Raw genomic sequence first — 18,192 nt, 5'->3', positions numbered from 1 at the left:
TGACATAGAGTCGTGCTACATACTGCAGTCACTGCTTCTTAGCACCTGATTTTCCAGTTCAGTTTCCAGCTGGGGTGATTTCTTTGTGCTTTCTACACACCCTCTCTGTCTCTGGGTGGGTTTTTCCCAGGGTGTCTGGCAATCACCCACAACTCAAAGAGTTGCTTATATGTTAATTGACAATCCTTTTTTAAATTGGTTTTATGTGCGTTTGCCATGTATACAAGACTGTGTGTGTTCTTTTTGTGGTGGACTGGAAACCTGTCCAAGATTTCTTCTTTGAGCAGCCTCCCATGACCCTAAATGCATATAGATTCATAGGCTGATACTAGGCTATCTGCCCTAGGGCATTTATAAACCTAGCCAGAGTGTGTTTGGCTTTCGCCACCCTTTTAGATTAGTTGACTGTGCCTCTGTATAGTAGGTCACAGAAGATAGCCCTTTTAAGGTTAGTTTACTGTGCCTCTGTCTACTAGGGACACAGAAGAGATCCCGAGGTAAACCTATGATCTCCCATCCACTCATCAAGATTTCTCTTGAAGAGGGTCATTGAGGGGCTCTGCCTAACATGGATTGGGATTTTGTTCCAGAGTGAGGGGAGCCTCTGGGATATGAATCTGTTCCTCCAGCATGTCCTATTTATTTCTGTGCTGAGGTTTAAGTCCCTGGAGCATGTAGCTCTAAGGGATTTGGATTTCCTGAGGTGGAGCATGTCCATTAATTCTTGGTTGTACATGGCTTTATACGTCAGGAACAGATCGCCTCTGAGTAGGCGGTAAGCAACTGAGTAGAGCTGGAGTTTCTTTAGCCTAACTGCGTAGGGCATCTGTTTGAGTCCCTTGATCCTCTTGGTGAGGTACTTTTGGGGTCTTTCCAGTTGCTGCAGGTGTCGGGTAAGGTACATCCTGAATGGGGCATTGTATTCAATTATGGGCCTGATGCGTAGAGGGGCACAATGACCTCTCTTGATCTAGATGTGAACTCTTTCGTGATAAGGTGGGCTATATAGAAGGTCTTTCTAACCACTTTGGCAACGTGATTGTCAAAGGAGAGATTGCTATCTACTTGGGTCCCCAAATCCCTAATTACTTCTTCCATACTTAATGGATTACCACCTATGTGGTAATTTGTGGGCACTTTGTTTTTCCCAAAGGGGATCACTATGCCCTTTTTGGCATTTAGCTTTAGGCCATGGCTCTAGCATCAGTTATCCGTCTCTGTGAGACCCTTTTGGAGGATGCTTGTGTCAGTTGGCGAGTCCATTATGGCACCCAGTTTGCAGTCATCTGCGAACTTGGTCAGCCATAGTCCTCCTGTGTTAGCCTGTACCTCAGAGAAATATATACCGAACAAGAGAGGTCCCAGGACTGAGCCTTGTGGAACGCCACTTGTAACTGGTTTAGAGTCTTACATGGCACCTGCAATTCTGACCATGTGGGTTCTATCTCTGAGCCAGTTTGCAACCCATCTTGTGACATAGGGGTTGATATTTAAGCTGGTGAGCATATTTATGATGCCCGAGTGGAGTATTGTGTCGAAGGCTTTTGCGAGGTCCAGGTAGGCTGTGTGGACTACCTTCCCTTCATCTATGGCCTTAGTGACTGTTTCAAAGAAGTCAACCAGGTTCAAGAGGCAAGATCTGCCCTTAACAAAGCCAAATTGGGTAGGATCCAGAGTTTGGAGGTTTCCAATGTCTTTGTTTATGAGTTCCATGATGATATGATCCATAGCTTTGCAGACCAGGCTAGTCAGGCTTATAGAGTAATAGTTTCCGGGGTCCATTGTGGCACCAGCTTTGTGGAGTGGGACTACTATTGCTGTATGCCATTCCTTGGGTACATATCCTGTAGTAAGGCTGAGATTGAACAGTGACTTTATGTGAGGGTTCAGTTCTTCTTGGAGCTCATGTAAGACACAGTCTGGGACACCGTCCGGACCCAATGATGCTGTGTTTTTTGCTTTGGAGAGGGCAGCTCTCACCTGTGCATCTGTGATGTCAGGGAGGCTACACTCTGTTGGGATAGACATTTGCTCTTTTGGGGGGGGGGAGTTTGCACTGAACCTGTCTGCCAGGATGTTGGCAATGTTTGTGGGTTCAGTGTATTTTTTGTCATTTTGTACTAACTCAGAGCATAACTGGGAGTTGCCACCCAGGTTCCTGACATAACTAAAGAAGGTCTTGTGATTATCTTTAGCGTCTTGTGCAATTTTTCTTTCGAAGCTGGCTTAAGATGATTTTATGAGGGATCATAGTTTCTTGCTAGTACTGATCAGAGATGCTTTCCCTTTTTGGGATTTTGCTCTGTCATGTAGTAGCTTCCTCCTTCTGTTGTATAGCTTATTTATGGCTGGGGTCCACCTGACAGGTCTCCTGCCTTTGGAGGAGTGAGTCTTGGTTTTATTTGGGATAGCACGGTCCAGGCATTCCTGTAGGTGTCCAGAGAATGCGTTTGTAAAGGATTCTGCAGTTTGGGCCGTATTTTCCACTGGCCCGGGGGCTTTGAAGGATTACACCTCGGTTTTGAGAAGTGTGAAGTTTGCTTTTGAGAAGTTCTTCACCGTGGTTTCCTTGGCTGTGGGGATGGGATATGGATGTCCAGTGAGATTAATTTATGGTCAGATCTTACCAATGAGGGGTATACCTCTGGTATAGAACATAGAGTCCCCTTGTTGGTGATGATCAGGTCCAATATGTTTTCCCCTCTTGTGGGAGTGGTGACCAGTTGTTCCATAGCATTTGAGTTTATAAATTCTAGGAACTGTTGGGCGAGGGTGTTGGGGCTTGAGTAGTGCTCCCAGTCTATGTTTGGGTAGTTGAAATCACCCAATATCATGGTGTTTGGAGAGACCTTCATATTCTCCAGTGTTCTCAGGAAAGCTGAGTGTGGTTCCTGAGTTTGGGAGGGTGGTCTGTAGCAGGCTACAAACTGAAAGGCAGTTTTGCCCACTATTAGTTTCACATGGATGGTCTCCGATGCTTCGTGCAGTGCCACTAACCTGGAGGTGTGGGTATCTTTGATGAATATGGATACTCCCCCTCCTTTTGTGGTTCGGTTCGAGTTTTGGGGCCGAAAAACATGGTATGAGGTATAACCTGGTAGTGCTGGGGTGCTCTTGGTAGCCTTGAACCAGGTTTCTGTTACTGCACAGATATCGATATTCTCAATACTGAGGACAGCCTTGAGTGCGTGCATCTTGAGGTTTAGACTTCTGGCATTGAGCAGCATTACCCTTAGTTTCTTTTTCCTTGTGTTGTCTATGGCAGTGGGTTTGTCTTTTGATCCTTGCCTAAAAAAGGCACTATGGGGGTGGCAAGAGCCTTATCCAGTATTCAAAAGCCCAGAGATGACAGGTGCAAGCCGTCCCTAGCAAAGCAACGTGGCTTGTCGAGCATGTCATCCCAGGCTGACAGACACCGGATCCCCTTTGAATGACACCAATACTTTAGCCAATTGTTAAAATTGATCATTTTGTCTTTATACTGTGGCATCATTCTTGGTGAGAGTAAGATGCTACTCAATTTCAGGGTCATACCAGCCTGGGCTACATGACCAGAGAGCTACTCTATGTCTCTTTTCATGTAGTCCAGGGAGGTATGTCTCTGGTTATTCACACCAGCATGGACAATGATGGAGTCATATTTGTACTTGCTTTGGAGTGACCTGAGTGCTTGTGTTATGTGGCAGATCCTGGCTCCCGACAGGCAGCTTACAGTGACCTTCTCCTTGTCCAGCCTGGTGAGTGGTACATCAGTGTGTCTAACAATAGAGTCACCTATTACAAGTGTACTAGGTGTATTGTTTAGCCTTAAGGGCTGTGACTGTGTGGCACACTGACTTTGTGAACTATGTGATACGTGGGTATTGTTGTGGGGTTGCGGTTGCTTGGATGTCTGCTTTGGAGGTCTCTGCTGCTTGGGCAGATTTTTATTTAGAGCCTCTGAGTATGTTTTTGTGTGTTTATGTGTTTGGTTTGCTGTTGCGATAGGTCTATGTGAGACTGGATTTGTGCTGTGTGTGGTTACCGTCTCCTCCTGACTGACTGCGCCAGTACTGGTTGAGAGAGCTCAGCCTCCAGCTTGGCTATATTGTTGCATCTCTCACATATATTTGAGCTTGTTGGGAGGAGGAGAGGGTGGTCTGTGTACATAAGGCAGTTGTAACATTACCTCAAGATTCCCAGATTCACCAGCTGGACTGGAGAGTAAACCCGAAAGTGACTTTTGGACATGCCAGAATAGTATAACGAACTACTTTTTGACTGATCAAAAAGGACCAATAGGGAGCTAAGTACTTAAAGGGAGTATAAGAGGGTGTAGTGCTTTAGTTTATTAGTGCTTACTTATAAGATTACTTATACGAGCAACTGCAGGGCTTTAGAATGAAAATAGAGTGCTTATTTTAAGATTTAGAACAGTTCTAAGGGAAAAAGTGAAGAGTACACTTTGTGGAGCCGGGAATAGTTTAAACCCGTTTAAGTATATAAATGTACAAGACCATGAATAAATAACAGTTACTCTGGTAGCACATACAGATGAAGCCCTAACTCCATTCCAGGGAAATTGCATTTGATATGTAACCTGGGAGAATGATGTAGCAGCAAGGAGGATGAGCATGTCTTTCCTGGAGGGAGGGATGATGGAGGTAAAGAGGGATCACTTCTTAAACCCTGGTGCAGGCTGGGAGTGCAGGATAGCCATGTATACAGCACTAGGCTAGGACTCAAGTTGATGTCATCCTTACAAGACATCCCTTATTACCCATCCAGCTTCACAGTACAATCTCATCATGTCTGGGAAGGCAGAGTCCAGTAAAAATGCTTGGCTTGTAGTACACTGCAGGCTAGTAGCTCTGCTCTGCATTTCCACTTCAAATTCCCAACCCACCAGGGGATGAGGTGGTTCAAACTGCAGAAAGTTCTATCAAGGGTACTAACTTAGGGGCAACGATGGTAAGTTGAGCAGCTGATAGTCAGCTGGAGATGCAACAGAGACTAAAATAAATAAATAAATTAATATGAATGAAGACAGGCTGTATGTATTCAAGTTGAAAATGTACATGTCCCTCCAATAATGAAATGCAAGTAGAAATATACAATTGGTTAAAGAAGTGCAATAGAATGTTATTCAAAAGGAGAATTGTAACTCTATTCTGTGATGGTATGTGGATGTTTGTGGCCAATAAATTGAAAGACATTGCTTTTTTTTTTCATGTTCCTTGACCGAACATTTGTGGCACTTTTTAGGAAGACTAAGTGAAGTTATACAAAATAAAGGTTTAAAAGACAGTTTGCCACCCTTGATACCTGGTGAGAGACATTTAGAATGTACGGTTTACTTAGGCAAGCAAACAAATCTGAAAGATGACGAAATAACTGTGTGTAATGGTGGTTCTAAAATATTCATCTTAGACACCATCCGTTATAAACAGTGTTATTGATGTAGCCATGGGAATGGTTTTAGCACTGGTGTTTGCCAAAATTCATTTAATGGACTTCGTGTAAATTCAAACAATTCAACAAAGTTTCAACATTTTTGTGATATGTACTAACAGTTTGTTTTTTATTTGGAATAGTTCTAAGGAAGATTTTTTTAAAAATTGTTACAAATTTAACTAACACAGATTTGTTGTCTTTTAATCCAAGCATTTCAGCTAAAAAAATGTACTCTTTGAACAGCTATGTTTAAATCCTCGTCAATTCTAATTTATTATATACAAAAATCCACTTTTGTCAACAGTGGCTTACATTTTGACGTTTTTTATCCACAATGTAAGAAGACAAATGTGATTAGAAGTCAATATGTATGACTGTCTGGGATGGCAATGGACTATGACACTTTTGAGGAAGGATGTGCTTAATTAGCAAATATATTTAAACAAATAAGATATCCAGAGATGTTAATTGATGACAGTGTGACAAATACCATGAAGTACAGCACCATAATTATGAAATTTAGACCTTTTTAACATATGATTTAATAACAAACAATGGCAGGTAATTTGCTGGAAGGGAAAACATATGTTTTACACTTGTATCGCAAAAGATTATTGCCACTGTAAACAATAAAAAGGTTATTTCTTAAAAAATAGAAATACATTTTTACCAACAGTTATAAAACATCATGGATTTACACCTTTGTTTCACATATAAAAAAGATTGTGTCTAAAACAGATTTGTTGTTCTTTTGTTAACTCAAATCCAAAAAGAAGTATGTTTAAAAGTGGGGTATACACCTTTTAAAGAAGGCCTTTTGTTAATTTAGCACATTTAGACAAGACATTTAGTGTGCCTGGCCATTTCAATTATATAATTTGGGTAATATACATATCAACACTCTCTGGCTGCAACTCTTTACATAAGGAAGTCTTGATGGAAATTAAGCCAAAGGCCAAATGGACATCCGTATACAGGAAAAATGATAAATTAATGATTTGTTCAAACACAAAAAACAATTTAACAACTATAAAAATGCAGCAAACTAGTATGAGAGGGGGATAGGAATTCATTATTATAAAACAGACACTTGAGAGGGTATTTCTGTGTCAAGCTTGATCATTTGGTTCATCTGCAAATACACTTCAGCTTGAATGCTTGGCAAAAATGTACATTTCTAATATAATAGTCTGCAAATATAAAGTGCATATCTACTATACATTTATTGAATTATGTAATGTAATACTTTTGTATGCAGTCTGCATTATGTCTGAAAAGGCTCAACAGACTGCCAACTTAGATGGCAATTTAGTGTAAAATATATTTAATATAACATAAGCAACATTTGGGGTAAAGATCTCTGGTAGTACTTAAGAAAACACAGTGAATATGATTCAAATAGCCTAAAAACAAAAAATAAATGAACATGGTAAGGTATGCAGTGCAACTGCTAAATAATCCTTCATTATTCCACCCACATTCTGAACACATGCAGTAGGTGGACTGGACACTCCAAACTGCCCATAGGTGTGAGTGAGTGAGTGAGTGAGTGAGTGAGTGAGTGAGTGAGTGAGTGAGTGGGTGAGTGAGTGAGTGAGTGAGTGAGTGAGTGAGTGAGTGAGTGAGTGAGTGTATGTGTGTGTGGTATGGAAGAACTACTGATGTTCAGCCTTGTTTAGCTTGGACAATCACTCTTCAAGTCGCTGATATATTTGTTTGCCATGCATGATGACAGATGACAACATTACCATCACACTGATAAGACAGCATCTTTTTATATGGTTATGTCACATATGCAGACTAACCCCACTGATAAATACATGCAATAGCAGAAATTAGATAAATCATTCAAGTTTCGGCAAAATCTCTGATTTAACATAACACTTCATAGCATGCAACACAGAGCAGCAACTGTAGTATCTCCTTGGTACCCCCAGAATAACTGCAGCAGTATAGGATAACATTCCCTGCTCACAGAAGATGTAAGCAGGCCTATGATGAGTCATTTGTTTCCTCCTTCACTGCTTCTGTGAAGTGGGCCACTAAATTAATCCACGTCTGTGGTTTTAAAGGTAAATGCAGTGCAGACAATCAGCCTGGCCACATCCCATCATATTTTATGTGTTTATGTACTGAATGTTTAAGTTAACTGGGTATTTAATTGGCTAACTTATCATGCATGATTACACATTCATTTTAAAATAACATATATAGAAAAGAAGGCATTCAGCTTTGTATTCAAGTTGCAAACTACACACTAAAATACATAAGGCATAACAATCTGGAAAGTGTCACACAAATCAATTGTTCTTCCAAATGCCCTTTATAAGAAATCACATCTTGTAATGGAGCAGTTGTATGTAAAGTTTCATTTATGATACAGCTCCCAAATAAATGTCCAATGGCCAATGGGTCACAAAACACTGATCACAACAGTTCAAGAATCATTTAAATTCAAAGCCCTCTGCATCTCTCAGAAAGGGGACTTCACCCCCATCCCCACATTCCTGCTATGTAATATATTCCAAATTCAAAATCACACTACTTGGGGAAAGAGAATTCCACAAGAGGGTGTATTGTCAGTCTTCACTGTAAAAATGCCAGTATCACATTTAAATAATTAATGATTCAAGTGCCTTTAGCTAGCATAGTGATAGTAAGCATGCCTACCTCTCAGAGTACTGTTGTACAGAGGTGTCTTTTATGTATTCTCCAATACTTCCTGACATGGGCAAGTAATGTCTTGTTACTGAGAGTACAGTACTAATTTACTTTCTCCACAATTACAGAGTATCATGCAATAAATTATTTCTTTAGCTTCTGTAGCTTTTGAAAATAAACATAAATGTGGGGTTACTTAAGCATGGCAAATACATTAAAATGTAAATAGTACCTCAATTGGCAAATTCCAGGCAATATACACATGAGATTTGTAATCATCCATCCACACTTCCGCCACGCGTAGAGCATTCCGCTTGGTGTAGAAGCCGATGTTGTTGTTGTAAGGTTTCTTCTTGCGCTCGATGTGAGCCACTCTAGAGCATGGTAAGACTTCCATGCTTCCACCGCATAACCAGACCTGCAAAAAGTCCAGAGAAAAACAAGCATATTCACTTCCTGAGCATGTGGGTTTATTCTGAAAATGAGTGCAGCTACAGTCAAAGGTTTATTATGAATAAATTTGCTCCTTTGTCACCTAAGGATTTAGAAATTAATCTATTAATATTGTTCATATCAATAAATGAGCACATACAACATGCTGAAATGCATTTAATTTGTTATGCTACATGCAAAAGGTTTAGAACAGAACTCTGAATAATGTACTGCAAAACTGTATTTCTTTATTACAAGCTGATATCCCATTCAAGTTCTATTGAGAATATTCTCTTTGTAGGAAAGTCTTCCAATACTATATCATATCACAATATCAAAGTAATAAGAGAAAAATAACACAACAAAAAATTTGCTCAAAATCTCTGGTGAGAAGCATAAACTACCAGCATAAAAACAAGGATTAGAAATGCAGATTCCATAAAATGTTCTAACGGGCTGTTTGCATTTAAGATGTAGTTTTCCTCTCCCAAGGAAAAGTACGAACATGCATTATACATGCTGTCTGTATTTCATAAGAAAATAAAGAACACTGTTATAATAATCCAATGCAAACCAAAAACGTGCGGAACTTCCAAATTGAGCAGTTATGGTTTCAAAAGTATGCAAAGTACAAAAAATGAAAAGGAAATGTAAGCCCAGTACAAGACACACACATTTCAGATTACAATATAGCACGTACAAAGCCCTTAAACATTTCTCGGTTATAAACTGAAATAATGAGGAAAGTGAGTATAGGACTTCTAATAATAATAATGAGGAAAGTGAGTATAGGACCTCCAATAGTAATAAGGAGGAAAGTGAGTATAGGACCTCTAATAATAATAATGAGGAAAGTGAGTATAGGACCTCCAATAGTAATAAGGAGGAAAGTGAGTATAGGACCTCTAATAATAATAATGAGGAAAGTGAGTATAGAACCTCTAATAATAATAATGAGGAAAGTGAGTATAGGACCTCTAATAATAATAATGAGGAAAGTGAGTATAGGACCTCCAATAGTAATAAGGAGGAAAGTGAGTATAGGACCTCCAATAATAATAATGAGGAAAGTGAGTATAGGACCTCTAATAATAATAATGAGGAAAGTGAGTATAGGACCTCCAGTAATAATGAGGAAAGTGAGTATAGGACCTCCAATAATAATAATGAGGAAAGTGAGTATAGGACCTCTAATAATAATAATGAGGAAAGTGAGTATAGGACCTCCAGTAATAATGAGGAAAGCGAGTATAGGACCTGCAGTAATAATGAGGAAAGTGAGTATAGGACCTCCAGTAATAATAATGAGGAAAGTGAGTTAATAATGAGGAAAGTGAGTATAGGACCTCCAATAATAATAATGAGGAAAGTGAGTATAGGACCTCCAATAATAATAATGAGGAAAATGAGTATAGGACCTCCAATAGTAATAAGGAGGAAAGTGAGTATAGGACCTCCAATAATAATAATGAGGAAAGTGAGTATAGGACCTCGAATAGTAATAAGGAGGAAAGTGAGTAAAGGACCTCGAATAATAATAATGAGGAAAGCGAGTATAGGACCTCCAGTAATAATGAGGAAAGCGAGTATAGGACTTGCAGTAATAATGAGGAAAGTGAGTATAGGACCTCCAATAATAATAATGAGGAAAGTGAGCATAGGACCTCTAATAATAATAATGAGGAAAGTGAGTATAGGACCTCCAGTAATAATGAGGAAAGCGAGTATAGGACCTGCAGGAATAATGAGGAAAGGGAGTATAGGACCTCCAATAATAATAATGAGGAAAGTGAGTATAGGACCTCCAGTAATAATGAGGAAAGTGAGTATAAGACCTCCAATAATAATAATGAGGAAAGTGAGTATAGGACCTCCAATAATAATAATGAGGAAAGTGAGTATAGGACCTCCAATAGTAATAAGGAGGAAAGTGAGTATAGGACCTCCAGTAATAATAATAAGGAAAGTGAGTATGGGACCACCAATAATAATAAGGAAAGTGAGTATAGGACCTCCAGTATTAATGAGGAAAGCGAGTATAGGACCTCCAGTAATAATGAGGAAAGCAAATATAGTCTTACCACACAGCTACACCTCCAATAATAATGAAATAATTGAGTATAGGACCCCGGATAATAATGAGGAAAGCGAGTATAGGACCTCCAGTAATGATGGGGAATGCGAATATAGGACCTGCAATAATAGTGAGAAAAGCAAGTATAGGACCTGCAATAATAATGAGAAAAGCGAGTATAGGACCTGCAATAATAATGAGAAAAGCGAGTATAGGATCTCCAATAATAATGAGGAAAAGTGTGCATAGGACCTCCAACAATAATGAGGAAAGCGAGTATAGGACCTTAGAACCTCCAATAATAATGAGAAAAGTTGGTATAGGACCTCCAGTAATAATGAGGAAAGCGAGTATAGGACCTCCAGTAATAATGAGGAAAGCGAGTATAGGACCTGCAGTAATAATGAGAAAAGTTGGTATAGGACCTCCAGCAATAATGAGGAAAGCGAGTATAGGACCTGCAGTAATAATGAGGAAAGTCAGTATAGGACCTCCAATAATAATGATGAAAGTGAGTATAGGACCTGCAGTAATAATGAGGAAAGTGAGTATAGGACCTCCAGTAATAATGAGGAAAGTGAGTATAAGACCTCCAGTAATAACGAGGAAAGCAAGTATAGGACCTGCAGTAATAATGAGGAAAGTGAGTATAGGACCTCCAGTAATAATGAGGAAAGCGAGTGTAGGACCTCCAGTAATAATGAGGAAAGCGAGTATAGGACCTCCAATAATAATGAGGAAAGTGAGTATAGGACCTCCAGTAATAATGAGGAAAGTGAATATAGGACCTCCAATAATAATGAGGAAAGTAAATGTAGGACCTCCAGTAATAATGAGGAAAGCGAGTATAGGACCTGCAGTAATAATGAGGAAAGTGAGTATAGGACCTCCAATAATAATAATGAGGAATGTGAGTATAGGACCTCCAATAATAATAATGAGGAATGTGAGTATAGGACCTCCAATAATAATAATGAGGAATGTGAGTATAGGACCTCCAGTAATAATGAGGAAAGTGAGTACAGGACCTCCAGTAATAATGAAGAAAGTGAGTATAGGACCTCCAGTAATAATAATGAAAGTGAGTATAGGACCTGCAGTAATAATGAGGAAAGTGAGTATAGGACCTCCAATAATAATAATGAGGAATGTGAGTATAGGACCTCCAATAATAATAATGAGGAATGTGAGTATAGGACCTCCAGTAATAATGAAGAAAGTGAGTATAGGACCTCCAGTAATAATAATGAAAGTGAGTATAGGACCTCCCATACTAACGAGGATAGTGAGTATGGGTAGCCTAACATTGCATAGAAAACATTTGCAATCAGTACTCGTATACAGTCTGTATCTGGAAATGATGGACATTGCAGTCTTGTAATATTTTATGTTGGTGAACCTCACTGTCTCTTTACTGTAGATCTTGACTTTCCCTAAGGTGTTTTGCTTCACTATGAAAACACAGTGCAATACAAATCATTATGTGGGGCTGATTATTGTTATGATATGTATTACTAGTCAGGAGTGCCCTACCTTACTACAGTTATGGAATCCAACATGATTTCTAAACTTGGCAGGTTACACAGCAACATCTAAAAACTGCCTGCCAATTTTGGAAAAGTTCATGTTATCCTGATAGCCAACTGCTAGTGTTAAAATAGGAGAGGGTGCAAGATAAACTCATGTCTTCCTGCCACCCCAATATTTCTTCACCATTTGGGTGAGTAGCCAGAGAGCAGGTATTATATGGATAGTGGAAATATACTGCAAGACAGCAGCTCTGATAGGAAGACAGGTCTTGCAGATTTAGGGTAAGGATATGTTTGGCAATCTATGCTGGCCAAAATGTAGGCGCACATATGTCTGTATGTGTGTGTATGTGCATCACTGTTAAAGGAAGGTCGGCATAATAAACACAGTAGTTATATGCGTTTAAGATCACTGCTGCCACATGGAGACAAGCAGGGATAGCTAACACTGTATCGGATTTATGTTTAAGCTAGTACAGTGTCAGAATGTGGTGAAGAAAGAGGACTTGTAGATAAGATTCAAACATAAAAATGGAAGACAGGCTGACAGTTTAAGATTAGAATACAGTAAAACCCAGACAGGTTTGAAAAGAGATACACAGGGACATGTATCTACAGCACCACAATTCAATCTACAGTTTAATCCAGTGGCTCTCTGATTAACAGTGCACATTTCTAAAGGGCCCTCCATTGAATGTAGCAGTACCCTACACCAAATACTGTAATATTTTTAGTGTTGGAGTGCACCTGTTTCCAACTAACATTAATCTCTCACCTTAACATCACAGTAGTATAAATCACCAATTTCAGAATGAACTTCTGATGTTTCAGATGAAGCATTTCAATTTATATTTGCTCCAGCATTTAGGGCAGCTATTCCTCCTATCTCTTATTCTTTTGGAATCAAATGTAGGCCTAGGAAAGTCCAGGAAGACTTGCATACAATACCTAAGAAAGGGTATAAGCCTTATTTTAATGTTTTGATTTATTTGTGACTATTGGAAGCTTGGGACTGTGCCTTATTCAAAGTGCAATATTCATGAAATCCAGTCCATAATCAGTACATTTTGTGATACAATCTCTGAGTAGTGGCAAGCAAGCACACTACTTTTACAGAAATAACAAATATAAGAACTGTATAGACAGAGTGTAATGAAAAGAAAAAAACAAGATGGAGTGCAACAAACTGTACACTAACTAAGCGGGCTTTAGTTGGAGAAACAGCATAATCATCAGAGACACTTTACAGTCCTGAGAGACACTGAATGCTATTTTACCTTATAAATGCAGGAGAATGTAAATGCTATGTAATGTACACAAGGACAATTCTAGTATCAAATATACATACTGATACTAGTGCTTACTGGATTTTTTTCTGTATGCTCCTCCCAGGGTATCTTTTTGTGTGTCCCGCCCCCAGCTCCTGCTGATCATCAAGCCTTCCCCAGTTGGAGTTGGTCTTAACCACTTCCCCATTCTAGGTATCTGCACCATGAGGGTAAAACTCACGTGGAGCAGCAATCATCTATGCAGCCTTGAAGATGGTTTGATTCCTTACCAGAATTCCAGCAATGAGGACTCATTCCTCTGTACTCATCATTCAGTTTCTTAACTATGATCAGCCACTCACTCCCAATCTCCCCAAGACTTCACACTACCCAAGAGCAGCCAGTAAAGGAACTGCATTGCTTTGCTGTCCCTATCCCGCCAGTACCTCACACTCAACTGGGCTGCCAATATAGGAGAATACTGGTGCACTCCCAGTTCCTCACTGCTCCATAAAGCAGCTAATGGGAGTAGAACTCCCATTCAACCAATAAAGATTGGTCTCTCATATTACCCATTCAACCAATAAAGACTGGCCTGTCATCTTCCCAAAGGAGCACTGTACACCACTGTTGAGCTTTCTGTAATTACAGCACTTATTGTACAGGCCCTGACACCTTACCTAAGCAGTAGATGTTTCATTCACACTACTGCAGTAAACACTATACTCTGTCTTGTGAGAGTGTTCTCCCTTGCACTTGCAATAAAAGCTATTACTTGCATGGCTTGGTGATTGAACTCTTGCCCATGGGCCATTCCATGCATTGCTTCCCCTCCACCAAGGGATCATGGCATTAGACGACCCAATGTATCCCCTCTCTTATAGTGTGGGGATAGGCATCCTGCCCATGTGATGCCCAGACCTCCCAACCATTCTGAATTACTCGGTTTTTACCGAGTTTTGGGGTCCAAATGAAGGGATGCCATGATTCCCGAGTGGCACCCCTTCATTTCCGATTTATTTTACCTTTTTTAAACTTTCGCGGTGTCGGAGCTGACGTCATCACGCGTGCGATGACATCAGCACCAGCAGGCTACCAGCCAGTCGGAATTGAGCTCAAGGAGCTCACATCATCATTTCCAGCTGACTGGATTTGAATCACAAGCTGGCGGGACATTAGAAATGTCTTCTGTGCAGGCAGAAAGTGAAACTTTTGTGCCACAGCAGAGAATTTTTAAACTGCAGACCAAATTATGTGCAAGCAGCCGAGAAACATCAGGGCAGGACGACCGAGAACAGGTCTTCTGTGCAGGCAGAAACTTTTGTGCCACAGCAGAGAATTTTCAAACTGCAGACCAGGAAATTGTGTGCAGCAGCCGAGAAACATCAGGGCAGGACAACCGAGAACAGGAGCAGAGAATTTGCAAGCCGGGAACAACTGCAGACCAGCCAAGAAACATCAGGGCAGGCAAAGCAGGAATTTAAACTACTCAGGGTAAGGAGTGTGTGTGTGTGTGTGAATGCCCCCCTGTAATATGCCTGGTGGCTAGAGGTATTCAGGCTCAAACCCTGTACCTTTGGTGCAGGGTAAAAGAGCCTACTATCCCTAGCCACCACCATTTCTGAGTGAGAACATTTTTTTTTTTTTTGCTAACAGTTGAAAGTTATGCTGTGAGCTTTCTCCAGATTTTTTTGTACTAAGAGTTGAGCTTTGTCCAGATTTTTTTGTACTAAGAGTTGAGAGAGCTATAAGTAAGAACATTTTGTTTTTGCGCTAAGAGTTTAGAGCTATGATAAGAAGTGAGAACACAATTTGTATTTCCCCATTATTGTTTTTGTGCTAACAGTTCAGAAATATGGTGAGTGAGAAGTTAGAACCGAATTTGTATTCCCCCATTATTGGCTTTGTTGCTTGTCCATGTTTTTTTGTGTTGAGGTTAAGAGCTATGTTGAGAAGTAAGAAATGAATTCACTAAATGATGGCTATTAAGTTTTAGTCTTCCTATTTTTTCAGGCAGCTGCTGATTTGGCAGTGTGGTATGTTGTTCTGCTGATTTGGCTTAGTGGTATGTTGTTCTGACTGTAGTGCATAGAGTCCTGGGTTCAAAACCTGCCAGTAAAATGCATGATGGTAACACAACATTTTATGCTAGTAACTTTACAAAATTATACAAGCAATGTTTAAAATGTGTCCCTGGTTTTTGACCTTTTGTCCCCCCCAACAAAAAAATATTAAATTGAAAATAAGTGCGGGATGCTGTGCAAGATGCCTATGGCTTACACTACTGTCATTCTATTTATAGTGTGTGTGGAAGCAGACTTTTATGATGGAAAAGTTCTGAATTGGGCAGTTTTGTCATTATTGGTTCATGTGTTTTGTTTCATTGCCTACAGCACATATTACTGGTAAAATGTTCAAACAATAAATTTAAAATGCGCTCTAACGTGTGTGTTGTATTATACAAGGAATATAATTTAATAAAGTCAGGAAGGTGTATAAAGAAAAGAACACACGTATGTTGTTTTGTGAGCAAGGGGCCAATGATTTGAAAACAGCCCAAAGGTAATCTTTATCCACTACTGGCCAGATGCATTTTCTTTGGATGTGGTGTGGGTTTCAATGCTGTTTCAACGAATGTGAGTTTCAAGGGCAAAGAAGTTTTAATGTCAAGCCTATTTTCATTGTGAGACAGTATTGCTTTGTTTACCAGATGCCTTTTAGTGTTTCTGCATTGTTGTGCTGTAAAATGTAAAAATTTAAATCCAAATCATTGTAGAAGTAAAGCAGTATGCATACATTAGTGTTTATGGTAAATGGGGTGAAATAGCCAGGTAACGGGACATTGGAATGGTTGCAGGGGGACTCTGGTGCCATGTTTTGGTTGTCTGTTCTTCAGTTTGCGTTTGAAAGTTGGTATCCCACAATTCCATCGGAGTGGGTGGGGTTACATAATTATGTATGCAAATTAGATGTTAATCAGCATACAGATTTGTACCTATTTTTCATGAGCCTTGTCCAGATTTTTGATGTTTCCAGGTTGAGAGGTATGGTGATGCCCACGCTAACAAGGTATGCTTGCCTGCTGGTGAGAAAAAGAAAAATTCAGAATACCTTAATATCTTATGCTTTTTGAAATGTACTTCTTTGTAAAGTAACATGTGTGATATTGTAGGATAAGAGAAGCCTAACCTAACATGTTCTCTACAGTCCTTTACTTCCAAATATTCCAATCACAGCAAGTTAATGTGTATATAATGGGGGCTGAGTAACTAACTCTACCTCTCATGTTATCAGAGGTAGTTTACCTTGAAGTCACTGGGTATGGTGTAAACTATGACAGCGTCCAAAAGAATCTTAGACAAAAAAAAACAAACAGTGCTGGAGCTACTGAGCTTGGCTTCACCTAGATTTATCTGTACAGTCTATATAGAGTTCATAACTGCTGACTAACTCTGCTGAAGAATTGTACCAACTGTATGTTAATCACTGCTTGGGATGTTTTATGTTGTGATCAAATATCACATCATGGTATTCAAATTTAATGACAGAATCAATAGCCAGGACTTGTCACAGAGATTATTATTTCTAATACTAATATCTCTTTATTTATGTACAGACTTCTGTTAAACCCAGTTTCGCAATGTGGTGGAAGGCACTTTTCATTTTGGTCAGTGACTGTATATGACAGGTGTGTATTGTGTCATCAACATATGGAATCAAAGTGGCTTATCTACAGTGTTATGATTCACAAATAACAAAAAGAATGAACAACAGATGTTCTAAAAAGCAGCTCCGCTATTGACATTTTATGAATGCTACAGCCTTCAGTCATTTCATTTTCTGGATTCTATGTTTAAATATCTTCTAAACTAAAAAAACAGATGCCAAAGTGACACCAACCATCATAAGTTTCAAGATGTGTATAGTATGTATGTATGCACAATTCCATCTCGTTAGAGTACTTAAATTAGCATCCGTATTTGTAGATTGATGAGGAAGGACTATTTGGTATACCCTCCTTATTGGTCAGGGAAAACAAAGGCTACATCTTACATCAAGCGTCTGAGCAAAGATACCTGTGGATTAATTTATATCCTACACTAAGCTTTGTTCAGCATACTGACAAGCTGATGCACAAAACACTGGCACAATTAAAACTTTGTTATAAAATCTCCCAGCTACTTTCTCTGTAATCACATCAATCCATTGCAAAAAGCTTCCTTATAGTACCCAAACTAGAATATGGTCTAACTATAATATCATTCCTCTCAAGAACAAACACACAAAAACTACAGACAGTTATTAATAAAATTTGCAGATTTGTTTGGTTGTTAACTCATCCCACAACTCTGGCTTCCCAATACCCTTGAACTGGTTATCAGTAGCTTCCAGAGCTATATTACTACTCAGTGCACAACTCTTCAAAATAATCATACATTGAAAGCTAAAGTACTCAGCAAACAACAAAAGTTACTCACTCAAAGTACATGGAAAATGCAAGGCACTCAGACATTGTTTTAAAATCACCATAGGTGAAAGAATATTCTCTAAACTTGGACCAGCTACTTGAAACTACATTCCTACCAAGATAAGGAACCACAATACATCAAGTCAGTTTAAGCCTTTTAAATCTGTTTAAATCTTATAAATGAAGCTGCTTACAACTGCTTCATAGGTAATGGCTAAGACCAGGCTTCTTACTAATTACTTGCTTTGCTCACACAGCCAAGTATTCTTCATCTCTGAGCATAGTGTAAATAATAGCTACCCAAGTCCATTTGTCCACTGCAGATGT

General features: G+C 39.3%; 1 protein-coding gene across 2 annotated transcripts in view; it reads right to left on the bottom strand.

Moving 5' to 3' along the window:
• The window catches only part of GALNT17 (polypeptide N-acetylgalactosaminyltransferase 17), a 1,233,091-nt gene that overhangs the window by 226,764 nt on the left and 988,135 nt on the right, over positions 1-18,192 (bottom strand). For both annotated transcript variants that reach the window (XM_044054203.1, XM_044054202.1), the window contains exon 7: positions 8,327-8,512. In XM_044054203.1, coding sequence (XP_043910138.1) covers positions 8,327-8,512 — 186 coding nt within the window. The remainder of the gene's footprint in view (positions 1-8,326; positions 8,513-18,192) is intronic.

Source organism: Protopterus annectens, chromosome 13.part0 (assembly GCF_019279795.1).
Source record: "Protopterus annectens isolate FY-2018-M chromosome 13.part0, PAN1.0, whole genome shotgun sequence".
Classification (NCBI taxonomy): Eukaryota; Metazoa; Chordata; order Ceratodontiformes; family Protopteridae; genus Protopterus; species Protopterus annectens.
This window is presented reverse-complemented; position numbering and strand designations above follow the sequence as displayed.